This window comes from Panthera onca, chromosome C2, assembly GCF_046562875.1.
Source record: "Panthera onca isolate mPanOnc1 chromosome C2, mPanOnc1 haplotype 2, whole genome shotgun sequence".
In the NCBI taxonomy this organism is placed as follows: Eukaryota; Metazoa; Chordata; class Mammalia; order Carnivora; family Felidae; genus Panthera; species Panthera onca.
This window is the reverse complement of record NC_138347.1, coordinates 18,721,936-18,749,620: the sequence shown is the minus strand read 5'-3', so window position 1 is coordinate 18,749,620 and position 27,685 is coordinate 18,721,936. Positions and strand designations below refer to the sequence as shown.

Sequence of the window (27,685 nt, the reverse complement as noted above, 5' to 3'; positions counted from 1 at the left end):
TCAATTTGCTATTCAGATTGGAAAAGATTTATTTGCAAGAGTCATTTGCAGCATCTCTAAGCTCTCTCTACTTCCCGTACTACTCCCTCCTCACTCCAAAGAAAAGGGAGAGGAACCCTGGGCAGTCTGTTGTCTGGGTTGTTTAAATGCCCATTGGAGCCTCACTGCCAGTGAGATGAGCATGTGCTTCTGGCCCATCTGAATTTAATCTAAGAAGGCTCCACACTGGTAGTCGAGAACGGATAATTACTGCATTAAGTTGTGGAATGTTTGTGGTACTTGCATTGCTTTCCGAAAGAAAAGACAAGATCTCACAAGGCCATTTGTGTCTGCCAAGCTTCAGGACAGGAAACATTATACTGGTTGTGGGTAAGATCATGTTATCATGCTAAGATAGACTCACCGCTCAGCCGAGTAAATATTCTCCAAGCCTTGGCTGGTCTATAAGCCCCAAACCTTCTCTCCATTCCTCTCAAAATTTTGCCAACTTTAACATATATATATGTCATATACGTCATATATATATGTGTGTGTGTGTGTATATATATATATATATATATTAGAGTCATGTAATTTTCCTTCCCTTACATGAATCCACTTTTACATGTGAGAATTAGATTCATGTACAGTGAGCCATATACATTTGCCAGACTCACCTATAATTTTAGGAAATTTTAAGGAGCAATGTAGAGGATGGTCTAGAGAAAAATCATATGCGGGACACCTTGGATTGTTTGCGAAAAGTCTCTGTGGTTGTCAAAATGGTTAATCTGGCACAGGCAACATAACATGAAAACAAAAAATCACATAGTTCTGTGTCTGAAACGGCAAACAGTAGGGTGCTTTTTCATCCATTACTGTCATTGGAATATTTTCATCTTTTTGCCTCTGGGCATTAAAATGCAACTACTCCACGATCCACAAAACCCATTAGCATAAACAATAAAAAGACCAATGGTCAGACAACACAGGGCTGGCTTTGCAATTAGTTTAGTAAAATGCAGATACAGAGAAAATGCTTGGTGTCAGAGCGATGTACATCATAATAGGCTAAACCGTTTTTGGACATTAATTCTAGGTTCCTTTATATATGGCTCTTGTGCCTTTCCTTTTTCTAAATAAAACATCTGTGTTCCGTTAAGGTTTTTGAGTGTGTGTGTGTGTGTGTGTGTGTGTGTTTTCTCTTTTCCTCAAAGTTTTCTTATGTTAGAATTTCTGCCTACCGGCTAGGACAGGAAACAGAAACATTTCCCTCCAGCTGTCCTTTGAGAAAATTCTGTTTCTCCTTTGCAGAAGCGGTTCCTGCCTCCAAGATGATGGGCAGAAGTGATGGGCAGCTTGTGCTGTGGTTTTGCTTCCATCCTTCTAGGTAACTGCCGGTAGCACTCTCTCTGCTGGTCTTGACATTCGAAAGGCAAAAGGAAGAGTGTAAGCACTTCTCAGCAGACAGCAGCTGAAACCCACGGTGCACCTGCAGCCCCGTTGTAACCAAGACATGGAGATGCTTCCTTTAACCTTCTTCTGGAAAGAAGCGGGGGAGAATACCACCATGGCATGCATTTTTCTTATCTCTTTGCCCCTGAGTTTTTGCCCATTAGAGAATAAAATCATCAGAACCAGAGGACTTCTTAATTTTTTTCTAGTCAATTTTCAGTCCTAACCTGGCCTCCTTGGCCCCTTCAACAATCTTAGGTGCAGTTATTCACCACAGTGAAAACTGGAGACATAACTCATTCTGCTGATGCAACAAAATCATATTTATGTGGTTAACGCTATTGATGACAGGGTGGGGGACTTTCAGAGGATGAGGATCTTGTGGGATAATTATCACATCCCTTATTTGTGTGGCCTATTAGCGACATGGCTTTCTATTTTACCTTATTAGCACCTTGTGGTTCATCTTTTCCTGACATAGTTTGGAAACAAAACATAATGTATTTATACAATTTGGCTGTGACACGTAAGATGAATTTGGTCTTGGCAGTCCAACACTTACCATCGTGAAAAGTGGCACATACCTGATTCCATATGGTATACCTGGGAGAAAGACCAAATGATACTTTTTGGCCTCCTCCCCCATATGGGTTATTTCTTCTGGTGAGATTACCCTAAATGCTGTCGTCAGGTAAATTCCTTGAATTCACTGAGGGGCACTTTGCACTCTACCACTGGATGACAGTGGGGAAGCCGCAGCTGATGAGGCTGTTGGGGAGACAAGGTAGAGGTCTGGGGGAGCCAGGACTTCGTTTTAAGGGAGTGTTTTACAGGCTGTAGTATGGAGTCTTCAGGGAGAGCTGGAGGTAAAAGGAATGGACCAGATTCTTGCTTATATCTTCCAGAGCTGCGGGTAAGTCACCTCACATCACTGGGCCTTAGTTTCCTGCTCAGTAAAATAAGGGACCTAACCAAATAATCTCTAATGCCCCTTCACCTTTGGTATTTCTCTGATCTTAAGCATTTGGACAAAATTTGGGTGACTGGAATGAGACGGGTAGCATGGGGACCTGAGAACTACTTCTTTCTTTCTTTTTTAGAAACAGTCATAAAGTCAGATGTAACGCTTTTCTACTCTCTTGGAGATAAAGACACAAAATCTTGAGCCAGAAATATCTTTAGAGAGTCTCAGAAGAGTCCAGGGGCCGGGCCCTGCAGGCACGTGGGCCTCTGTCAGGGAACGCTCTAGAGGACAGTGCTGAGGTGTCTGCTGGGACTCCAGAGTTTTAGGGATCACCTTTAGGTTTGAAAAGAATCTTCTTCCATATATGCAGAGCTTTTAGGGGTACCTTAGGGTTAAAATGAGCCAGGAGAGAGCACACATGTGATTATAAATATACACTGAAATCGAACTTCCAGAAACTCATCTCTCTTAGGCTCATTTCCTCTCAATTTTGCTTCTTCAATCCCTAAAGCTTATTAAAGATTCTACACTGCGCTCGCCTTTGGTTGACTACTCCTGAGGTGCTTACTTCTCTGAGTTCGCCATTTTTCTCTGTTCTATTAACTATCTGTATTTCATGGTGCAATTCCCCAAAGCTTGGATCGTAGTTTTTAGGCTGAAGTACAATTCTTCAGTAATAGGTGTAATTTTCATTAAACGACCGCTTGCCTTTTCTTATGGCTGGAGCTCTGTCCCTTGATGTAAAAGGGCTGCTGGCCGTAGATAAAAACCCTCTGGTTTGGAAGGATGAATAGAAACGATGGGGGCAATTGAGAGCTGGTTTTTCTTTGCCACGGAAACGTAGCAGAAGCCTATTTCCCCTGCCAGGCCATCGCTCCACGTCCACGTGGAGGAAACCACCACAGGAAACTGAAACTAGCAAAGCCTACACACTGTGAAGAGTATTTAAGACTCTTCAGTCTGTGACTGGATCTTGAGAACGCAAAACAAGATATGGAGCTGTGTTGGTTCTCTCCAGTTTTTCTAACATATTTGAGTAAGTCATTCCCTTTCCTCCCAGTTTGCCCCCTTCTCAGTCTTTTCTCTGTGCTCATTGTCCAAGTGTGATAACTCAATTTGATGCATTTATTCAAACAAATGCTCATTGAGCAATCATGGGTGAGCCGCTGTTCTCGGCACTAAGGATTCATTAGCGAACAAAATAGAAACAAAGTCTTGCCTTTGTGGAGTTTGTATTGTAATGAAAGGAGAACCGTGAGCAAATGGAAGTAAAATGGGGCCAAGGGGACAAACGATGGGGGGCAGGGGTGTAGGAAATGGTCGGGGGCAGGGAGGGAGTTTGGTTTTAACCAGTATGGTCAGGAACAATAGCATCAAAATGATGACATTGGGTCAAAGACCTACAGAAGATAAAGGAATAAGGTGAATGGATAACCAGTGGGTGGTGATTTTTGGTCCCAGCAACTGGGAGAGCAGAGTTGTTTAGTAAGAAGGGAAAGGCAGGGGTGCCTGGGTGGCTCAGTTGGTTGAGCGTCTGACTTCGGCTCAGGTCATGATCTCGTGGTTTGTGAGTTCGAGCCCTGTGTCGGGCTCTGTGCTGACAGCTTGGAGCCTGGAGCCTGCTTTGGATTCTGTGTCTCCCTCTCTCTCTGCCCCTCCCCCACCCATGCTCTGGCTCTGTCTCTCTCTGTCAAAAATAAATAAACATTAAAAAAAATTTTAAAAAAGAATGGAAAGGCAAAAGGGGGAGGAAGACATCTGGAGCTGGATGCTGACCATGTTAAGGACAAGATGTCTGTGAAATATTCGGATGGAGATATCAGTTTCGAAGGGGCACAGGCACCCCAATGTTTATAGCAGCACTATCAACAATAGTCAAATTATGGAAAACCCAAATGTCCATTGACTGAAGAATGGATAAAGAAGATGTGGTATGTCTATACAGTGGAATACTACTCGGCAATGAAAAAGGGTGAAATCTTGCCATTTGCAACAACGTGGATAGAACTAGAATGTATTATGCTAAGCAAAATAAGTTAGAGAGAGACAGATATCACATGATTCCACTCATATGTGGGATTTGAGAAACAAAACAGATAAACGTAGGAGAAGGGAAGGAAAAATAAGATAAAAACAGAGAGGGAGGCAAACCATTAGAGCCGGAGCACAAACTGAAGGTTGCTGGAGGGGAGGGGGATGGGGGGGATGGGTTAAATGGGTGATGGGCATCAAGGAGGACACTTGTTGGGATGAGCACGGGTGTCATATGTAAGTGATGAACCACTGGGTTCTACTCCTGAAGCCAAGACTACACTGTATGTTAACTAACTTGAGAATAAAAAAAAAGAAAAGAAAAGAAAAAAGAAAAAAAAGAAGCAGATATCAGCAGGCAACAGGGAATCTGAAGTTCAGGGGACAGGTCCAAAAAGGGAAATGTGAAAAGAAATTGTCCTACCCAAGGGAATTGAGCTACATCGTTCATCACTGTGTGTCCCAAACTGTCTTTCATCACCAGTCAGTTATGCTAGGCAGATCAAGAAAGAGGAATGGTTGTCACCTCTACTTTATCTGAATGGAATATATATATTTTTCTTAATGTAGTGGTTTTGTTTTCTGACATGGTTTTCATCAAGAGATAAGGGTCTCTGTGCCCTCTCCTTCACCTGGGGAACATCCTTGTGACTACCTCCATGAATTGGGTATGACAGAAGTGATGTCATGGAAATTCCGAGACTAAGACATAAAAGGCAATATAGCTTCTGCCCTCTTTTTGGGACATTCACCGTTGGAACTCTGCCACCATGCTATCAGAATGCCCCGGCCGCGTGAAGAGGCACACGTTTAGAGGCACTGAGGTTTCTAGCCAAACTCCCAGGCTGATGGCTTGTACCAACCGGCCAGCCGTGTGAATGTGCCATCTTGGAAACAGATCCTCTAGGCTTTGGTCGGGCTGCCCCAGTTGATACTATGGGGACACGACCCTTCTCCATCAAGCCCTGTTCAAATTGCAGATTTGTGGCAAAATAAAAATTGTTAGTGTATAAGCACCGTTTAGTCACGGTTACTTGGAGATTTGTAAGGTCTTGAGAGTGGAACCACATGCTTGTTTTTTTTAACCACTGTATCCCCCATCACTGGCATTGTCTGAGTGTATACAGTAGACATTCAATAAGAGTGTTACGTGAACGAATGACTCGAGATGAAGCCGCTGTGGCCACCTTACACACCGGAGGAGGATTGTTTGAGAAAGAGTCCTAGTTTGGAGGAACAGAGTTCAGCCTAAGAAAAACTAAGTTTAGGGGCACCTGGGTGGCTCAGTCGGTGAAGCGTCTCGCTCTTGATATGGGCTCAGGTCATGAACGTGTGGTTGTGGGATCAAGCTCCTTGCGCACTTGGGATTCTTTCTCTCCCTCTCTTTGACCCCTCCCCCCCCCCGCCCTCTCTTTCTCTCTCTCTCAAAATTAATAAACAAACTTAAAAAAAAAAGAAAAAACTAAATTTAGGGTGGTTAAAAATTATAGTATGCTCTCAGGTTAAAGCAGGTTATCCAAGAATACTTTGTTATCCCAGACAACTTACAATTAAAATGATCAACCCTGGAAATCACTCTAAAACCTTTTCAAAGACCGCGATGTCAGAAATGAGACATTGCCAGGGTGCCTGGGTAGCTCGGTTGGTTAAGTGTCTGACTTGGGCTCAGGTCATAATCTCACCGTCGTGAGTTCAAGCCCCGCGTTGGGCTCTCTGCTGTCAGTGCAGAGCCTGCTTCGGATCCTCTGTCTTCCTCTCTCTGGCCCCCACCTCTCAAAAATAAATAAGACATTAAAAGAGAGAGAGCGAGAGAGCGACATTGCCTGTTGGGTAGCCTCAGAGCCTGTTGCCTGAAGAGGCGTAACTTTTGTTGCTTTAGTAGCCCCAGTGGATATTCTGATGTGATCTGCAAATGTAAATATAATCAAAGCAAGGGAATTACATGGTGATTTCTGCTCTGATTTTTCCTATATATAGAAAATCACACTACTGTAGGGCCCTTAGATCTGCGTGTAGGAAAGAAGGAATAGAAGAGAATGGCCACAGGGACCTTTCAGGAATCTTCTACAAGAGAATTATTCCTAGATGACCAGCCTCATAGGAAAATGGTGTGTACAGTGAAGCCAAAATTAGTCTCTCTTTTTTCATTTCAACTTGGCAATATGTGACATTACCCAAGTCCCCCTGAGTCCTGTGGTACTTTGAGAGGGCACTCACGAATATTACTGATGAGGGTGGGACTTCCTTTTTCAAAAAGGGATAAGAAGTACAAATGCCCTTCTACTTCTCTGACACTCTCCTGAGTAGCTAACGCTTCTCTACCATTTACTTCTGAAAACTTCATATATTTTAACAAATTTAATCCTCGTCACCACCGAATGAAGAGCTATTATTATTTTATTTTTACAAAGCGGGAGACTGAGGCAGAGCCTGACTCAGGTGTGCAGTCTTGAAGCAGATGTTAAACTATCTTTTATTAAAAAGCAAAAACTAAAGAACACATTGATTTGTGGTCGATGAGATTGGCTTAAAATCTTAGCAGAAAAATTTCCCAAAGAAGGTGGATTAGATAGCCTTATGTGGTCATTAAAAATAGTGAAGAGGGGCGCCTGGGTGGCTCAGCCGGATAAGCATTGGGCTTCGGCTCAGGTCACGATCTTACGGTTTGTGAGTTTGAGCCCCATATCAGGCTCTCTGCTGTCAGCACAGAGCCTGCTTTGGATCCTCTGTCCCCTCCCTTTCTGTCCCTTCCCATCTTGTTCTTTCTTTCTCTCTCTCAAAATAAATAAATACAGTAAAAAATTTTAAAAAATAGTTAAGAAATTTTTAGGTGATATGAGAATATGCATATATTAAAGCAAATGGAAAAACAGCACGTAGGCTACGAGATATGAGAGAATGGAAAGTGAGATAAATGCATGTGATTTAAAAATACTGATAGTGTATATGCAAAAGTATTAACAGTACTTCTGTCTGGATGGTGGGATTATGGGTGAATCCTTTTTCTTCCTACATTTTGTCTTACGTACAATTAGCGCAGACAGCATTTATAATCACGACATATATTGTTAAAGCAGAAATAGGCATCTGGGCCTGAGACCCAGGGAAAAGATCGAGGTTTAAGCTTTGTATATGAGTTATAACTAATACTTTCCGTGTGGCCGTGGTAACTTAGAGACAGTGTATAGAAGGGAAAACTGAGGCCAGAGCCTTGGGGTCCCCCAACATCTAAAGCTGCAATTCTTACGACCTTCCGTGGCTTGAATAATCATGGGGAGAATTGCTTATTCAAAATCAGGAGTCCTTGGGCGCCTGGGTGGCTCAGGCGGTTAAGCATCAGACTTTGGCTCAGGTCACGATCTCACGGCTTGTGAGTTGGAGCCCCGCATCGCTCTGTGCTGTCAGCCCGGTGCTTGCTTGGGATTCTCTCCCTCCCTCTCTCTCTGCCCCTCTCCTGCAATCTCTCTCTCTCTCTGACTCTCAAAAATAATAAACATGAAAAAAATCATACAAAATGAGGAGTCCTGGGTCCAGAGATTATCTAAGTAGATCCAAGATGAGATCCAGGAAATTGTATTCTTTTGGCAAGGCCTCCAGGTAATTCTGATATGAGAGAATGAAAGAGCCTTTGAGAAACACAGATCTGAAGACCAGCACTCCATGGAGGGTGCAGGTAGAAAGAAAGCCAGAGAGTCACGGCCAGGAAGCTGAAGGATTTTTGAAGCAATACGTGTAAAACAAATTAAAAGCACGTTGTGATATAATAAGTGGTTCTCCACCCTACTGCGTAGTGGAATCACTTGGGGGAAATTTTTTCTTAACTTTTTTAAAAGTTTATTTATTTTTGAGAAAGCCAGAGACAGCACGAGCGGGGGAGGAGCAGAGAGAGAAGGAGTGAAAATCCCAAACGGGCTCCGCGCCAATCATGACCTGAGCGGAAACCAAGATGATTAAGCGACAGGGCCACCCAGGTGCCCCCACCTGGGGGAGCTTTTAAAACCTACCATTGTGGAGATTTCCCCATAATGTTGGTTGACTCTCCCTCTTCAGCATTATTGAGAGGAAGAGAAACTGCAACCTTCCAATTGTGTGTAAGCAGAGGAAACAAACAAATCAAAATCAATGTCAACAGCATGTCCTCTGCTGGCTTGCTGCAGCCACCCCGAACCAATGGGTGGGTGCAGACAGGGACAGAGAGAGGTCTGGAAATCCTGGGGAAAGACTGGAGGGAAGCAGGGGAGTTTGAGGGGGAAAAAAGACAAAACCACCCTCAAAAGAGAAAGTGAAAGAACATACACAAAAATAACGAACAGAGAGGGGGATTGGTAGCGTTATCTCCCTGGCTATAGAGAGGGGTCTCAAAGTGTGCAGGACCAGAGCGGGTGACTTGCAGAAGCCATGGATCTGCAGGAGAATGAAATATGGAGAAGAGGGGTTGCTCCTGGGAGACAGGCAATGAAGGGAAAGAAGGAAACGAGCGAAATGGAGGATCCTACAGAAAGCAGGAACAAGACACATCGCGTCCTGCCCTCCCAACGCCATCCATGAAAGGACAGACAGAAGAATGTGCTCTAAACCAGGCACCTGCCCAGACACGAATACGAACAGAAAACATGCAACACAAGATTCAATTAAACAGTCTGCACCATGCATCATGCATCTGGGAAGATGGAAAATGCCCCGGATCAGAAATAGAAAAACTAAGTAGAGAGATCAAGAAAGAATCAGGAAGAAATGAAACAAGAGCTGATCGAATTTAGGAAAGACGGAGGAGGAAAATCACAGAACTGTATCAGTGATAAAGAACAGGTCACGAGGTGCCCGCGGGAGAATGGGTTCAAATAGAAATTTAATGGAGGGAACCGAATAAAAGAAGGGAAACCACCGAGAGAAATGAACACGAGACAACAAATACATAAAAAGGATCAGAAAGAGGTTGAAATGGAAATGAGGCAAAGGAGCCCCAAAGTGTGTGCTAATGATATATCTGAAGAAGAAAATAAAATTATGGAACAGAATATTTACAACTGTAATCCAAAAAAAAGTTCCCAGAAACAAGGAACTGAATCCACACAGTGAAAGAGTCCTGGGGGTTACCTGGAAAACTGACCCCGTATAATCAACTTTGAATTATTAGACTTTAAAGGAACAAAATTGTCAGAGCCTCTAGGCAGAAAATGAAAACACTTAACAAAGGAAAGGGAAGTAGACGGCCTCGGATTTCTCAAAAATAACATACGAGGCAAGGAAACAGTAGAGCAGCATTTTTCTAGACACCGAAGGATAAAGAAGCTGCCTTTCAAGTTTCAAGGTCGTAAAGATCAGTTTTGAATGTGTTAGGACTCCAGAGATACGGTCCATGTGTTTTTATTTTAATTAATTAATTAATTAATTAATTAATTTCTTAGTAACCTCTACACCCAATGTGTAGAGGGGCTTGAACTCATAACCCTGAGATCAAGAGTCACATGCTCTACTGGTTGAGCCAGCCAGGTGCCCCTCACACATGCTCTTGCTGAGGAATTCTTTTTTTTTTATTATTAAATATAATTTTATTGTCAAATTGGCTTCCAGACAACACCCAGTGATCATCCCACCCCCCATCAACCCTCAGTTTGTTCTCAGTATTTAAGAGTCTCTTATGGTTTGCCTCCCTCCCTCTCCGTAACTTCCCCCCCCCCTTTCCCCCCCGCTCTGGTCTTCTGTTAAGTTTCTCAGGATCCACATATGAGTGAAAACATATGGTATCTGTCTTTCTTTGCCTGACTTATTTCACGTAGCATAATACCCTCCAGTTGCATCCATGTTGCTGCAAATGGCCAGATTTCAATCTTTCTCATTGCCAAGTAGTATTCCATTGTATATATAAACCACATCTTCTTTATCCATTCATCAGTTGATGGACATTTAGGCTCTTTCCATAATTTGGCTATTGTTGAAAGGGCTGCTATGAACATTGGGGTACAAGTGCCCCTATGCATCAGCACTCCTGCATCCCTTGGGTAAATTCCTAGCAGTGCTATCGCTGGGTCATAGGGTAGATCTATTTTTAATTTTTTGAGGAACCTTTGCAGTGTTTTTCAGAGCGGCTGCACCAGTTTGCATTCCCACCAACAGTGCAAGAGGGTTCCCATTTGTCCACATCCTCACCAGCATCTGTAGTCTCCTGATTTGTTCATTTTAGCCACTCTTGCTAAGGAATTCTAACAGTTTCTAATTAGAAGGGTGAGCTTCATCCAACCAAAAGATGTCTGGGGATAAAAGACTGGTGGAGAGCATTTCACATATTCCACTGTAGAGACTAAAATCGGGTGGGATCAGGGTTGAAGAAAAATATATCAACATTTATGTCTGAATAAATAGAACAAATAACAACTGACAAAATGGGAGAAGGGAAAGAAAAGGGAGAGGGTAGGGTAAGACCATTCACTGTTGACAGTGGGAAGGGATCAAAGAACATCATTTGGAAAAGACAGCTAGTAAAGGTTAAGAAAAAAAGGGATTTAAGAGCACTGCAAAAATCATTTGTAAAAAAGTAACCACTAGAATAAAAATACGCTTCCTATAAACCACACACACACACACACGCGGGTAAGAATCCTCCTTCCATAGAGACACATTAAATATAATACTTAGTAACTACAACAATTGACAGAACTCAGAGCAAACATAGTCATATCATAAAACCGAGTGGGTCTAACTTGCCTATTAAACCAAAAAGACTTCCAAATTGGCTCATATAACAAAAACCCAGCTCTGTGCTGTGTACATGGCATGCCCTGAAAATGCAGCAATTGACAAGGCTAAAAATAAAGAGGGTGGACAAAAATTTATCAGGCAAATGGAAACAGTAAGACAGCAGGGACTGCAATCCTGATGGCAAAATAGATTTCAAGCCCCAAACAAAAAGATGTAAAGAGAAAATTCAGAAATACAAAATGGCCCTTGAGCATATCAAGTTTTATTCATAATAAACTAAATGCAAATGAAAAGCGTGTTGAGAGGCCATCCCTCACCCATCAGGTCGGTCATGCAACCCTCCCCGCCACCCCCCAAGATCTCATTGATCTTTGGGCTGGATAAATTACCTATTGATTAATCCCCAGGCCATCTGGAGAATCCTTTCATTATACCTCAATCTGAGAACCAAGACTATAAGGCAGTATCATTTCTTTTCATAAATTCTACCTATATAAGCTCTCTAAGCTCACTCTCTATGCTTTAAAAATTTCCTCCTTAGCTCTGAAATGATCAAAACTAAAGCTTGCAGTTATTGGGACTGAAGCCTGCCTGGGAGTAACATTCCATACCTATGAGAAAGTTCGGTTTTAATTCATTAGTGTCATGAGAAATGTACCATCATACTAGGACTAACTTTCCCCCCGTTGGCCACCTTCTAGCGAGGCAAAATGGAATCGCAGCTTATACCCAAATGGTCATACCTTAACACACCTTCATATAGCCTTCACATCTACTTGCCCTTAACAGGATAAGGGAGAGAGTTGTTTTGTTCACAAGAGAACAGGACACAGACGAGTTTTTTTTTTTAATGTTTATTTACTTATTCTGAGAGAGAGAGAGAGGGAGAGAGAAGTAGAGAGAATCCCAAGCAGGCTCCGTGCTGTCAGAAGTAGAGAGAATCCCAAGCAGGCTCCGTGCTGTCAGCACAGATCCTGACGCAGGGCTCGAACTCAAGAACCGTGAGATCACGACCTGAGCTGAAATCAAGAGTCGGACGCTTATCTATCTCACTGAACCACCCAGGCGCCCTCACTCGGGTGAGTTTTAATGGAGTCTGTTCTTAGAGCACAGTGACGTGAGGAAACGAATTTAAAATTCTGTGTTTCGTGTTTTGGTTTAAAAGGTTAAATCCAGAGCTCAAATGGGAAGGTTGATGCACGTGCTCACCTGGTTCCAAGCACAACACGGTAAAAACACCAGGTCAATCAATGTGTTCTTAGACCTTTGGGATAGCAGATGGGACAGGCTCTCCAACTAAAAATCATGTGCCCAGGACATTGTTTTAAAATAGCTACAGGGGTGCCTGGGTGGCTCGGTTGAGCACTCAAATCTCGATTTTGACTCAGGTGGTGGGATTGAGCCCTGTGTCAGGCTCCGGGCTGAGTGTGGAGTTTGCTTGGGGACTCTCTCTCTCTCTCTCTCTGCCTCTCACCTACTAATGCTATCTCAAAAAAAAAAAAAAAAAGAAAAAAAAAAAGAAAAAAAAGCTACAGAGCTGTGGTTCGTAAATGGGGGCGATTTAGTTCCCCCCAAGGGACGCGTGGCAATGTCTGGAGACATTTTTGATTATCACGTGGGGAGTGCTCCTGGCGTCTCGTGAGTACAGACCGGAAATCCATCAGTGCTCAGGACAGACTCCCAGCAAGGAAGGATTCCTTCCAAAATGTCAGTTGTGTCAGCACTCAGAAGATCTGCTTTAGAGCTAGCCATCAGCTTGTCTTAGTCTTTACTTCTCTGGAGCTTCTCTCTTCAGCTCTTATTTGGGACTGTTATGGTCTGTCTGAATGTCTGTCCCCTCTCCCCCAATTCTTGTGTTGAAATTATAATGCCCAATGTGCTCCTACCAGGAGGTGGGGCCTTTGGGAGGGGACTAAGGTCATGAGGATCCTTAAAATGGGACCAGTGACCTTGTACAATGAGAAATCTGCAACCCGGAAGGTCACACACGGCCGTGCTGGCACCTTGCCCCGGGACTTCCAATCTGCAGAACTGCGAAAAGTAAATTTCTGTTGTTTAGTCTGCGGTATTTTATTATGGCGGTCCGAACAGACTACGACAGAGACCAACTTGAGGACCAAGATACAGCAGCAAACATACTTTGGACCAAGCTAAAAACTGAGTTAGATCAATGAGGTATTTTACTAGCACTGGAAGATGCATGTTTCCTACTCAGATACCTTGCACTTAAGATACAAATCTGTTGGATGTCCAAGAGCAGATTACGTCAGAAGGTTCCTCACCAGGCTTTAAGGACTACATGGTCAAACGGTGGTTACCATGGAATCATTCACACCAGCACAATGGCGCTCCTCCAAGAATGTATTTATTTACATGAAAACACCAGTTTATACAAATTGAAGACAAATCTTAAAAGGGTTTGTCCAGGCAGGACTTCCCCATTCCCTGATTTTGCCCCTTCCCCTCTCACTTTCTTTTGCTATCATAAATAAAATGTTTTAGACTGGTTAAAAGAAACTGAATCTGCTTCTTTCCGCTCCCCCCTTCCCCAATTACTGTGAATATTTAACATCCATAGTTATCCTTCAAAGAAAACTCTTGCCCAGGGTGATTTTATTTAATTTATTTATGTAATACAGTGTAGAAAGCTATCATGGTCATAAGCAATGATTCTGTACAATCGTCCTGTGGAAAATTTTTTGGGAGAATTCTTGGTAATTTGAGGCCAGCAGAACACTCCCGCCACCCCCCCCCCCCCATAAAAGTGCTTACAATGAACAGGGATTCTTTTCTTTATCAAAGATCCAAAGATACATGGACAAAAAAGTTTCAATTCTCAATGCCTAATGTGTGCATATAAAACAGGCACAAAGAAATAAATGTGTATCCTCGTAATTCCTATATCACAAATATAGCAGAAGCAGCAATCTGTACAGTAAAATGCAATCATGGAAAAAAAAAATTCTCGAAATCATTTGGAATACTTAAAAATGCCGAACTTTAAAATGCATAGTGATCAGGAAAAGAATACTTAGGCAAGAGAAGCAGCTATAGTCCCACGTTCACATGAAGCATCCCCCATCGATTCTTAAAGCATATTTCAAGTAGGACTTAATTGGGTCACAAACCACAAGAATAATATTCAACTGGCTAAGCGGCTACGTGATAAATAATCAGGAGAGAATCTATTCATGCACTAGGTCTGATACAGCTACATTCTTTACAGTACACAAAACCCATTAATAATGTAGAGACCAAAATGTAAAGAGAGAGAATACATTACTGATTTGTGGATTAATTCAAGTTCAGGCATCTACTTGTGTTACAGCACGGCTGTCAAAAGGCGATGATGAGTAAAGAAGAAAACGGGAGGGTTTGTTTCTTTTCCACATTATTCTATAAATGAACACCGATGGGTCGTGAAGCAATGGTTTCTGCTGTCCAACTCGAGAGGCTGCTGTGGCGGTGGTCTAGTTCTGCATCTGCTCAAAGAACTTGTAAGTTGGATTTTCGTATCCGTTCTGCTGCATCTTGGAGAGGTGGCGCTCCTCTGGGGTCACAGCAGCGTCGACCTGAAAAGCAAGGGCGAGGAAAAATGAATAAAAAAAAAGAAAATCAATCTTTCAGGAGCGCTCACGTTGAACAGTAAAGGAGAAAGAGCGGGGTATTCTTTTCTCCCTCCTCTCCCATCTCAGAGCACAACGCCTGCGCCCACCAGTTACACAGATGCTCCGTCCGGCCACCAGGTGGCGCTTCAAACCTTGCCCAGCTGGCTCGGCTTGCAAAGTGCTCCGCGGCGGTTGCTTCCCCAACTTAACAGTAACTGGATGTATGCGGCACAATAAATATTTTGTTTCTTCCCTGTTGGCCCAACAAGGGATAAAAAGGTCACAGTGCAAAAACTGTTTTACTTGAAAGTGTGGTGGTAAGCCGGAAAAAAAAAAAAAAAATCCAAGAGCATCACGGAGCGTCAGCAAAGTAGACCGGGAGGCAAATAAATGTAGACTGATTATCTTGCCATGCTCATTTTAATTTGTCCCTGTTTTCACTAAATTTAACATGATGACGAGAGGTCTGAGAATCTTTTAATTAAAATGATCTACATATATCAAAGGCGCTACTTGGCGCAGGAGAAAAGGAAACATTGAAAGAATATGCTGTTGCAGATTGTACATGTATATATGTATTTAAAAAAATTTTTTTAAATGTTTATTTATTTTTGACAGAGAGAGACAGAGCACAAGTGGGGGAGGGGCAGAGAGGGAGGGAGACACAGAATCCCAAGCAGGCTCCAGGCTCTGAGCGGTCAGCACGGAGCCCAACGCGGGGCTCGGACTCACAGACCGCGAGATCATGACCTGAGCTGAAGTTCAACGCTCAACCGACGAGCCACCCAGGCGCCCCTATCCATGCATTTTTTTAAAACAGAGCACTAAGACTATGGAAGTATGTCCAGCTAAAGATTTGCAAACAGATCCTCTGTGGTGATGTGGTGCTTTCCCTCTAAGATCGGGCCGGCTGTAAACCTGCCCACGCCCACCCCCGCATCACGGTTAGGACAGAGCTGTGCAGGGGTATTGACTGTCTGCACACCCGGCAAGGTGGACTTAGTCCGGTAAGGTGGGGAGTGGCTGTTCTTATCTGCTGTACCACTCACACCGAACAGACGGGCCAAAGTACTTAACTCTTTGCTGAGTGAGTGAAAGCCTAGTTTTGTTGTTTTAAAAATTCCTCTTCTGTATGACCATTGGAAGATAAAGAGAATGGACACAAATTTAACCAGAATGGAGAACCATGTTTGCCACCGAAAAGTTAGAATGTGCTGTGCAGAAGACGGTCTTTCCTTCAAAAGGATGCAGTCTATTCTGCCCGTGATGGAACTGGGGTCCCCATCATTTTAGGAGAATACGGCCTGCCCATTCCCCACAGCTGAGTGTTGTTTGCAAGGTGACATTCAGCTCTTCATACATCTTTCCCTACCGACAGCCCATCTGGTGGCATGGTTCTGAACCCACACACCTGTCTTCTTGAAGTACCATCCCTGAGCCCAAAGAAGTAAAAATACCAGAGAGCAGGAGTGCTGGAGGCTAAGACACCAGGTCTAGGGATGCAGCCTGATATGACTAAACCACACTGGCTAATGGCAAATTTAGACTGAAATTTTCGTACGATCACTATGGAAAGCAGTGTGGAGTTTCTGAATACACTAAAACAATCTGGCAATTCCACTCCTGGGCATTTATCTGAAGGAAATGAAATCGCTACGTCAAAAGGATATCTGCTTCCTCATGTTCAAGGCAGCATTATTTACAACAGTCACACCATGGAAACAACCTTAGTGTCCACCAACGGAGGAATGGATTATTATTCAGTGGAATATTACACAGCCACGAAGAGGGAACCACTGTCATTTGCTGACGTGGATGGGCCGTGAGGGCATTCTGCTAAGTGAGACAGGCCAGACAAAGAAAGACAAATACTGTGTGATCTTACTTATATGTGGAATCTGAAAAAAAAAAACAAACTCAAAGATACAGAGAATTAGCGGTTGCCAGGGGTGGGAAAAACGGGTGACAGTGGCCCAAAGATACAAACTTCCAATTATAAGATAAGTAAGTTCTGGGGCTACGTGTATAGCACGGCGGCTGTAAGTTGGTAACACTGTGCTGTAGATTTCAAAGTTGCTAAAAGAGTAGATCTTAAAAGTTCTCATCACAAGGAAACAAACTGTAACTGTCTGGTGATGGGTGTTAGCTCAGTTCATACCGTGGTAATCATTTCACAATACACACACATATCGAATCATCATGTTGAGCGCTTAACGCTAATACGGCGTTATAGGTCGGTTCCGTTTCAACACAACCGGAACACTCTGGCTCTGCCAGGGACCCTGCGCAGGACTCCACCTCACCAGAATGAACTGGAATTACTGCTTTAGAGAATCCCAGGGCAGCTCCCTCAGACTGCCCGTCACGTGCATGCTTCTCGAGTCCCCATCCACAGAACATTCCCCTAACGTGGCCTCGTCAGAGCTGCTACATTCTGGGCAAGTTCTCCTGTTCTAGTGACAAGTCTGGGCACTTCCCCTTAGAACAAAGCCACCAAACAAGCTCTCGCCAAGTCGGTACTCCGACGACACTGCACAAGTGGATGTTCAGCACCCTCGTCCTTATGGGAATAATTATGGATGTTTTTCCCATCCCTTCCTCTTCCTTTGACCTGCTATGTTGTCAACAAATGAGGTCACCGTGCGTTAATCGGCAATTGGGTAATTAGCCCCGGACTAGTAAGCTAAAATGTCATCATCAAAGATTAGCACCGATAGTAAGAGATTCTGACCACTCTCCAGATCTGCTTGCCAGGGAACGGCCTGTATATAGCATGAGGCCATTCGAACTTGGGCCACCTTCTGGTTTCTGTGCCACCTTTTAACTGATATTTCAAAGAGCGTCAGGATTTAAAAAGAAAACAAAACGCAACAACAAAACGTCTCGCTGAGGGAAAGAGCCAGTACAAAGCTGCTGTATTTCTGAGTGTAGAAAAAAACGCTGCTCCACTGTTAGAATATCAGAGCTCTATGTCCTCCAGGAAGCACATCAACCCTCACACTGGCTGTCACCTGTCATCTGCATTCATCAAGGTCAGGGGAACACCCGGCAACTTAATAGTTTCTCTCTTCTTCAAAGACCAAAGCCAAACGCTTAAAACAGCCCTGTCAGAAATTCGAGGCTGAGGCCGGTGCTCAACCCACGCATCTAACTTTTCTGTCTTCTTGGCCTCCTTTCTCCCTGCTGATCCTCATTATTATCTTTTGTTGCTGGGAGGGCAGCTCAAGTGGTGCGGAGGCTTAGCCTTCCACCCTCAGACGGCTGGCTCAGGAGCCAGAGCAGGGAGATTATTTTTACAAAATGGCACCCAAGGAGCCTGGGTTGTGTCTCTTTGTCCCCGGCCCCATGGCAGCTTGAAGTGAAACACTGGGTACTCACATTCAGGGATAAACCTACAGCTAGAGGAAGAACGGCAGGTAACGGGGAGCCTTCCTCCCCAGTGGGGATTGGCGACAGGTCCCTCATGGCTAAGCTACTGCACTGGTGGGGGCCACCAGGTCCGGGCCAGCCCACTGCGGCCCCGGGCAGGCAGGGCCTCAGCACGAACACCTCACTATTATTTCCCCTAAAGCAGTCGGGGGAAATTGGGAGACAGAGCTGCCTGTTCTGGATGGAATGACACAACAACGAAGTTGTTATTCTAAAGGAGAAAAAGATAAATCACAGCGACTTAATCCACAACCGCATAGAGGGCAAGAAGATCAAAGGAGCTCGTACTACAGGAAGGAAAACAGAGCAAACAACAACCACGTTTTCAAGTTGGTCATTCTTCCTCCTCTGATTCTGCACTGTTGGTTTTCTGTTCAGTTGTGTCCGTGTTCATTTTCTTTTTTTTTTTTTTAAATTTAAAAAATGTTTATTTATTTTTGAAGGAGCGAGGGACAGAGCGTGAGTGGGGGAGGAAGAGAGGAAGAAGGAGACACAGAATCCAAAGCGGGCTCCACAGAGCCCAACGCGGGGCTCGAACCCACGAACTGCAAGATCGTGACCTGAGCCCAAGTCAGGCGCTCAGCCGATCGAGCCACCCAGGCGCCCCCACGTTCATTTTCTTAACTGTAATTCCATCTTTCTAGAATTGGTTCACTTAGGTTTACTGCCCACGTTTAAGGGATCTTTCAGGCAGGCGATGGACTCTTTGCTAGGCCTTCATCGTCATTGATCACTGACGCTTTCTTTTGACCTCCCAATACCTCTCCCGGCTGTCTGCTTCCAGCCACAAGAGATTTTGGGTCCAGCCACACTTTTCTGCTCCTCTTCTTGCCATTTAACTTGACCATTCTGTCCAGCTGTTCTGCAACACCCACATTAGTGTTTGTACCTCCATCCTGGTGGGCCAACTTCTTGCCAGGAAGAAAGGACACTTAAGGACATATATATATATATATATATATATATATATATATATATATATATTTTTTTTTTTTTTTTTTTTCAAAGTAAGTAACTTAAAAAAATGTTTATTTATTTTTGAGAGAGACAGAGCACGAGTGGGGGAGAGGCAGAGAGAGACAGAGCACGAGAGGGGGAGAGGCAGAGAGAGACAAGATCTGAAGTAGGCTTTGCGCTGACAGCAGAGAGCCTGACATGGGGCTCAAACCCATGACCCGAGCTGAAGTCAGATACTTAACAGACTGAGCTACCCAGGCGCTCCCTGGACATATTTTTTTTAATCACATCAGTATGATGGCACATTCATCAGGAAACGTCATGTGCCATAACTCTATAAAAAGATAACAAAGCGGGGTGTCTGGGTGGCTCAGTTGGTTGAGCGACGGACTTCGGCTCAGGTCATGATCTCACGGTTCGTGAGTTCGAGCCCCGCGTCGGGCTCTGTGCCGACAGCTCGGAGCCTGGAGCCTGCTTCGGAGTCTGTGTCTCCCTTTCTCTCTGCCCCTCCCCTGCTCGCTCTCCGTCTCTCTCAGAAATAAATAAAAAACATTAAACAAACAAACAAACAGGAAAAGATAACTGAGACTTCTAGCTTCCAGAATTGTGAGGAGATAAATTTTTGTTGTTTATATCGGCTGTTTGGAACGGGCACTCGGAACTGATCAGAAGGAAGAGGCCTCTGGGGGAGGTCTGTCAGTCCAATTGTATGTGTCAAAACGTGCAATTACAGGTGACAGACAGCAGCTGCACCTACTGTGCTGAGCACCGTGTAAGGCACCGAATCGGCAGGTCACTTGGTTGCACACCGGCAACTACCAAAACACAGTGAGTCTTCATCTTCAATTAAAAACAACGAAATTCCCATACGGCACAATAAAGAATTAAAAAGGGGCGGTTTAATTACCCAAGTATGAAAACACTTTGTTTTTTTTTTTTTTTGGCCCAAACCTGAAATGAAAAGAGTCATGTTTTGAGTAGAAAGGAAGTCAGCTGATGCTTACAATGATACATCTCACACGGTTTCAAAAGACACAAGCTCTGAAATACTATTAGAAGAGCAACACCCCAGAGTCGATGGTGCCGTCGTCGCTCATTTGATGTGCTTACCGTCTAATCTGTCAATCATTCTGTGCTTTCACAGCTTTTTCTCTTTTTTAAAAAAATGTTTCTTTATTTTGAGAGAGAGAGAGAGACAGAGAGAGAGAGAGAGAGAGAGAGAGACAGAGGGAAGGGCAGAGAGCAAAGAGGAGAGAGAGAAAATCCCAAGCAGGCTCCCCGCTGTCAGCACAGAGCCCGATGCAGGGCTCGAACTCACGCACCAGGAGATCATGACCTGAGCCGAAATCTAGGGTTGGGACACTTAACTGCCTGAGCCCTGAGCACCCAGGTGCCCCATCTCTCTTTTTTTCCCAAACAAGTCTCAATTAAAGAAAATTTTTTTTTAATGTTTATTTTTGAGACAGAGAGAGACACAGTATGAGTGGGGGAGGGGCAGAGAGAGAGGGAGACACAGAATCGGAAGCAGGCTCCAGGCTCTGAGCTGTCAGCACAGAGCCCGATGTGGGACTCAAACTCATGGACGGGGAGATCATGACCTGAGCCGAAGTCAGACGCTCAACCAACTGAGCCGCCCAGGTGCCCCAACAAGTCTCAATTTTAATAAGAGCCTGTACTCTTTGCTACTGAAAACTGAACTCGCATATCAAAAAACTTTTATTACAATTCCAACTTTCGAAAAGCAGAAAATCTAGCCTATGCATCCTGCCCTAATTATGCTTTAGCCAAACCAGCCAATGTTTTCTAGTCCTTCTGCACAAGCTACTTGCTTTCCGATTTTTGATGCTAGGTTTTATCTCAATGACTTCAGGCTTCTCAAACACACAGGCCAACAACACTGAAAACCTGTTAGTGCTTCCCTGGGTCAGATCTCTACCATGTCCACACCAGAACGGAGAGGGAAAAGAAGACTCAAACCCAATTTCCACCAGCAGATCCCATAAGTAAGTAGCCTCGAGAATGTAAGTGCTGAACAAAACGAGGTTTTTGGCTTTGCCATACGTTTAACTTCTTTAAACTTTTCCTGCCCTTCTCTGATCAAGAATGATTTGGAGCCCATGTGGGGCTGATGAGAAGTTTGACTCACTGGAAGTATCTGGACTTTTCTCTGATAGAAGAAACAATGACTAGGACACGAGACAATCTGTATTTGGACCTTGGCCCTATATTTGACGCTGGGTGAGCACTTTTGTGTGGTTGTTTTCTCATCTACAAAATGAAAAGATAAATTTGGTCACTGAGATCTCTTTAGTTTGAAAAATTCGAATACTTCTCAAGATGTATTCATTCACTTTCTCCAACAGTTTCCTAAAAAATTGCATATACTACGAGGATCTCTCTGCCACAACACCAGAACCGCATTTTAAATGCATAGGGGGCACCTGGCTGGTTCAGTTGGTGGAGGGTTGTGAGTTGATCTTGGGGTTGTGAGTTCAAGCCCACGCTGGGGGTAGAGATGACTTACCGGTAAAATCTTTTTTAAAAAAATGTTTTATTTATTTTGACAGAGAGAGACAGAGAGAGAGAGAGAGCGCACACAAGTAGGGGTGGGTCAGAGAGAGAACCCCAAGTAGGCTCCTCACTGCCAGCGCCGACCCTGACACAGGGCTTGAATTCACGAACCGTGAGATCATGACCTGAGCCAAAATCAAGACGCTTAACAGACTAAGCCACCCAGGTGCCCCAACAATAAAATCTTAAAAAAAAAATTCATAAGAAGAACTTACTTGTAAACTTTCTTTTTCTTTTTTTTTTTTAATTTTTTTTTCAACGTTTTTTATTTATTTTTGGGACAGAGAGAGACAGAGCATGAATGGGGGAGGGGCAGAGAGAGAGGGAGACACAGAATCGGAAACAGGCTCCAGGCTCCGAGCCATCAGCCCAGAGCCTGACGAGGGGCTCGAACTCACGGACCGCGAGATCGTGACCTGGCTGAAGTCGGACGCTTAACCGACTGCGCCACCCAGGCGCCCCTAAACTTTATTTTTCAATATTTTGTATTGTGGGATTAAGAAGTCTTATTTTTTATTTTATTATTTTTTTTTAACTGTTTATTTTGAGAGAGAGAGAGAGAGAGAGAGAGAGAGAGTGTGCATGAGAAAGCATGCAAGTTGGGGAGGGGCAGAGAGAGAGGGAGAGAAGGAGAATCCCAAGCAGGCTTTGTGCTGTTAGCACAGAGCCCGATGCGGGGCTCAGACTCACAAATCATGAGATCATGACCTGAGCCAAAAATCCAGTTGGACAGCTTAATGGCATGAGCCACGCAGGGGCCCCCAAAAGTCGTATATGAACCTTGCAGCTACTGTCTTTTCTTGGTGCAACTCGTGACTTCTGTGCTATACACACGTCAGTCACATATTGGCCCATGGGGACAAAATCTTGAAGCGTAACTGTGCAGTAATCGTGACTGTCACTGGGTGAACCTTCTCTCTACCCCCAGTGTGACTACACTAAACTCTGAAAAACAGGTATTTCAGCCAGACGTGCAGGATAACAGGCTGAACATCTGGAATGACCTTGAAGGCTCTGCTTGGCTATTTGGTATAATGTCATTTCCTGTGAAACTCACCTGAAAATTAGCATTAGTTACTATTCCCTGGTTTTAGTTACGAGTCAGTCTTTAAGACAAAAAAAAAAATATAAGGGAATAGGGGCGCCTGGGTGGCTCGCTCGGTTAAGCGTCTGACTCTTGATTTCGGCTCAGGTCATGATCTCATGGTTCGTGAGTTCAAGCCCCGCGTCAGGCTCTGGGCTGACAGTGGGGAGCCTGTTCGGGATTCCCTCTCTCCCCCTCTCTCTGCCTCTCCCCTGCTCTCTGTCTCTCTCTCTCAAAAATAAATAAGTAAACTTTTAAAAAGGTTAGGGAATAAACCTAGGGTTTAGGTTTTTTTCGAAGCAGACTTCCTCATTCCTTTTCACTTCTGACTTCTGTTGTCTTTTTTTCTTTTCTTTTACATGCTGGAGGGTGATCGCAATCTCTTGAAGTCAGGCATTATACTCAGTAGAATTTTGACATTTCCATGCGTATTATAGGAAGCTGAGGGAGCGGCATCCAACCCAAGGCCTTGATCACAGTATTTCTAAGTCGGAGTGCATGAAGACAGAATAAGAACACAGCTGCCACCCTGAGTGAGCACCATGCGGGAATGTGGACTTTCCTTTTCAAAGAAGAGACACCTGCAGGATTCTGAGCTTAATGCCACGGACAATCTCCCTCGTAGCCTTCAACTCCCACTTGCAAGCATGCGGCCAAGGTCACCTACCTCCACGACACCATGATGGATGGACGTGTACTGTTTCTTCTTCAGCATCACCAAGGTGATGACAATCACCGTTGCTATGACAACGCCGCCCACCATGAGTCCAATGATGGCACCTTTGTTTGAACCCACATCTTCTGCAAAGAACACCTTGAAAACAAATCAAGAAAAAGGACTGTAATCGCAGGCGACAACCGGAGAAGGTATGTGAAAAGTTTCAGTATGGAAGTGTGAGTTAGAGGCTACTTTGTTACCTGCTGTGTACTTGGGGGAAAAAAAACCCCCAAAAAACCCACACATTCTATTTACCAAGAATGACATCTGTGGTCTACACAACAAAGTACAGCATGTGGCTTCCCCAGTTCTGGGAAGTCTACTCCCTCCCCTGCCATCCCCTGCATGTCTCTAGAAAGGCAAAACAGAAGCCAAGAGGAACCCTGAAACCCTCGACAGGTGGAACACCAGTGAGAGGTGGGGCGGGGACCTATCAGTGGCACCGAGCGTGATTTTGAAAGCAGATCAGCTGGGAGACCTGATGCGTGACCACGACGCCTTAGGTCCTTTTCAAACCCCCCAGATGTCCCAACTTCCTCAGATGGACATTAATACGTAGGAATCAAGCACCTGAAACAAAGGAGTTCATCAGAAGAAAAAGGACATCTTGTTACCTCCTTTTAGCCAATACTTCAATAATTCAAGAGGACGATACTTAACCTTGAGAAGCGTGATGCTTCAAAGACAGTTTTCTTTCAAAGGGAAGAGGTAGGAGGCGACGAGGTGAGAATTTTAATAGCGACGCAGAACTCCTGCTGGCTGTTTTCTCGAGAAACCCAAGTAAAGCTGTCGTTTTACTCTTGCTGTCCATTTGGATTTAACATACAAAAAATTTGGAAAACACGGCCGAAGATATGCATTCACTTTGCTGTGCAGCATTCCTTCCTACTGTTTATAAAGCAAGTCGCTATTTTCAACCTCATCTAAGCTAAAGGGAATTAGAAGACCACACTGCACCTTCTAGAATCCTGTTATGTAAGGAGATGGGCCAGATCACTGGGCCTCACGACTACTAAACACGCACCATATTTAGCACCTAAATTAATAAAAACAGCTCCCTAAATAATTTCTTTCAGTACAACCGCAGCATAGTAAAATGACTGATTTTCACAGGGAAAAGGAACATCCTAGCAATCTGGAAAGGCAACATAAAATACAGCCAATGAAGCCAATTACTAAAGGAGTCTTACTCAGGGTGTAGCTGCAACAAAATGAGAAACTGTTCATAATTACTCCACTTTCTCAACAAATATGCTAGTTCAACAGACTTATAAAAAAGCAAATCGTTAATTAGCTAATGATACAAGAGTGAGGTAATCAGGAATAACTGCAAGCCTGGACATCTTCCTATGCCTTTAAGAAAATACTGTAATTTTGTAATATTCATCGCACTAATTATAGTACATTATCTTATCAAGTAGCTCAGTTGAGGGAGCGGATTCTCCTAATTGCTGCACTGCCATTAGTCACTGTCACGTTACAGGAGTTAGTGTAACCGTGGAGATGGGTTTTTATGACACAGGCTCCAGAAAATGCAAGTCTACACATTAATCTTTGGCTCTGTGCCCCACAAGCCCCCAACTCTTCAGTAGTTCCCCCAGGGTTTTGTTTTGTATTGTTCTTTTTAACGTTTATTTATTTTTGAAAGAGTGAGAGAGAAAGAGAGAGTGAGAGTGGGGGAGGGGCACAGAGAGAAGGAGACACAGAATCGGAAGCAGGCTCCAGGCTCCGAGCTGTCAGCACAGAGTCCAACCCGGGGCTTGAACTCAGGAACTGTGAGATGATGACCTGAGCCGAAGTCGGACGCTTAACCGACTGAGCCACCCAGGGAACCCCCCCACAGGTTTTTTTTTTTTTTTTTTAACGTTTATTTATTTTTGAGAGAGAGAGGGACAGAGCATGAACAGGGGAGGGTCAGACAGAGGGAGACACAGAATCTGAAACAGGCTCTAGGCTCTGAGCTGTCAGCACAGAGCCTGACGCGGGGCTCGAACTCATGGACCGCGAGATCATGACCTGAGCCGAAGTCGGCCGCTCAACCGACTGAGCCACCCAGGCGCCCCCCCACAGGGTTTTTTAACCTCTTCAGCAGTAGCCAGATCAAGAGTGCCCCTGATTCTATAATAACCGAGACTGGATTAACCCGCCAATGAAAATCGTGCTTCAAAAAAAGAGAAATGTTCTTGTACAAAAACGCTTATGGGAGTCACAATGCAAATCTGAACCACAAGTCAGTTTGGGATTTGCGCCGATTGTTAAGTGACAAGAGGCCTACACAATACTTCACAGGCATTTCTTTTGGAATTGACTACTGAGATTTATACATTTTATTGGTGAATATTGGAAAGATATTCCCCCCTGAAAGAGCACGCACGTGCCCAAACACACACGCGTACACTTCCGTGCCTGAGAGCGAGTTCTTCTCAAGCATTATTATTGCTAGGAGAACCTTATTACCATTTTTTGCTGAGTACTGACTGTGCAATACAATCGTCTTCTTTGTTTATTTAACCTCCTTACCATGCTTACTGATAAGATGAAAGAAACCCTTGGGGCTCCTGGGGGGCTCAGTCGGTTGAGTGTCAGACTTAGGCTCAGGTCATGCTCTCGCGGTCCGTGAGTTCGAGCCCCGTGTCGGGCTCTGTGCTGACAGCTCGGAGCCTGGAGCCTGCTTCGGATTCTGTGTCTCCCTCTTTCTCTGCCCACCCCTTTGCTTGTGTTCTGTCTCTCTCTCCCTCAAAAATAATCTTCTTTGCTCCAACCTTTCAATGAGCAACCCTGTTGGGAAAGTCATGTCCTGCTTACCTCCTGCCTCCACCCACCTCGGTAGAAACCCAAAGATCCTGGCCCTGCAGAACCTAAAATGTGGGCGTTGGGGAAGGGACAGGGAGGGACAAGAAGGAGAGATGAAGTGGCACAAGCAAGACAATTATAAACGTCAACTGAAGAGAAGAGCCATAAAACGTGTTCTGGGAAACCAAGTAATGTTCGCACACGGGTTCATTTGAGATTTTGTTATTTCAAATCCACCTCTTATCACCTGTCTTCCTAGAAAACAGAGTGGAAATTAATTAGAGTGGATATTTTTATTATTTTTTAATGTTTTTATTTTTGAGAGAGAGAGAGAGAGAGAGAGAGAGAGAGAGAGAGAGAAAACATGAGATGGGGAGGGGCAGAGAGAGGGAGAGGGAGACACAGAATCCAAAGCAGGCTCTAGGCTCTGAGCTGTCGGCACAGAGCCCGATGTGGGGCTTGAACTCACGGAGCATGAGATTATGACCTGAGCTGATGTCGGACACTTAACTGACTGAGCCACCCAGGCGCCCCCTAGAGCGGATATGATTATATAAATTAATTCCACTTGAAGCCCTCCCTGGGCTCAGCTAACCTTCTAGGTGTAAAGAACTACTATATAAAGACCCTCCTTTTCTTTATGTTTCCATGATGATCCTATATAGGCAAGCGCTGTATTTTTGTGGATTTCTGGCCCACAACGAACAAGCGTTAACAGGTCATTTGGCAGGAAGAGGTAAATTAGTTGACGTACCAGTTTTTGATGATGAACTTCGTATCCTGACTCATGTCGGAACTCGGCATCCATCTTTACCTCAGAGATCTCCTCCGTCTTGATGTTCGTCAAGCCCGAACCTGCATTAATCCATAAGCATCGCACCGTAATTAAATTACACAGGGCGGTCAATTCATTTTATCTGTAAACAATGAGACTGTAACACAAAGGCTACCAAAACCTTCTTTCTAGGCCTGGAGTGAGAGGAAATAGATTAATGACTTTCTTCAAGGAAACTGACACCCTGTATTTAAACCCTTAACCCTTACCTATTTTAAACAAAAAGAAATTAAAGATTAAAGAAATCCAAAGTTAAAGCTTCTACTGCCTTTAAACACACACCTTTAATACATATATATATATATAATATATCAATTGCCTTTAAATATATACATACATATATATATATACACACACACACATATATATATACATACACACATATATATATTTTTCATGGGGAAAACCAGAAGTTAAATGCCAGCTGGGAGGTTAGCAAGGATGTGTTCCCAGAATATACTGGCTTGTTTTGGGGGGCTTATTAATAGTCTAGTCTATTCTGTGTCTTTTCTCATGTGTTCTCATTCCTCCAGAAAAAATAATAAAAGTCTTTAAAAAATGA

General features: G+C 44.0%; 1 protein-coding gene across 7 annotated transcripts in view; it reads right to left on the bottom strand.

The window, feature by feature from the left end:
- Positions 1-13,736: 13,736 nt before the first annotated feature.
- Positions 13,737-27,685, bottom strand: part of APP (amyloid beta precursor protein) — a 274,501-nt gene continuing 260,552 nt past the window's right edge. For all 7 annotated transcript variants that reach the window (XM_060640325.3, XM_060640327.3, XM_060640328.3 and 4 more), the window contains 3 exons: positions 27,043-27,143; positions 23,445-23,591; positions 13,737-14,700 (listed from right to left, as the gene is read on the bottom strand). In XM_060640325.3, the coding sequence (XP_060496308.1) occupies positions 14,599-14,700; positions 23,445-23,591; positions 27,043-27,143 (350 nt within the window). In that variant the 3' untranslated portion in view covers positions 13,737-14,598. The remainder of the gene's footprint in view (positions 14,701-23,444; positions 23,592-27,042; positions 27,144-27,685) is intronic.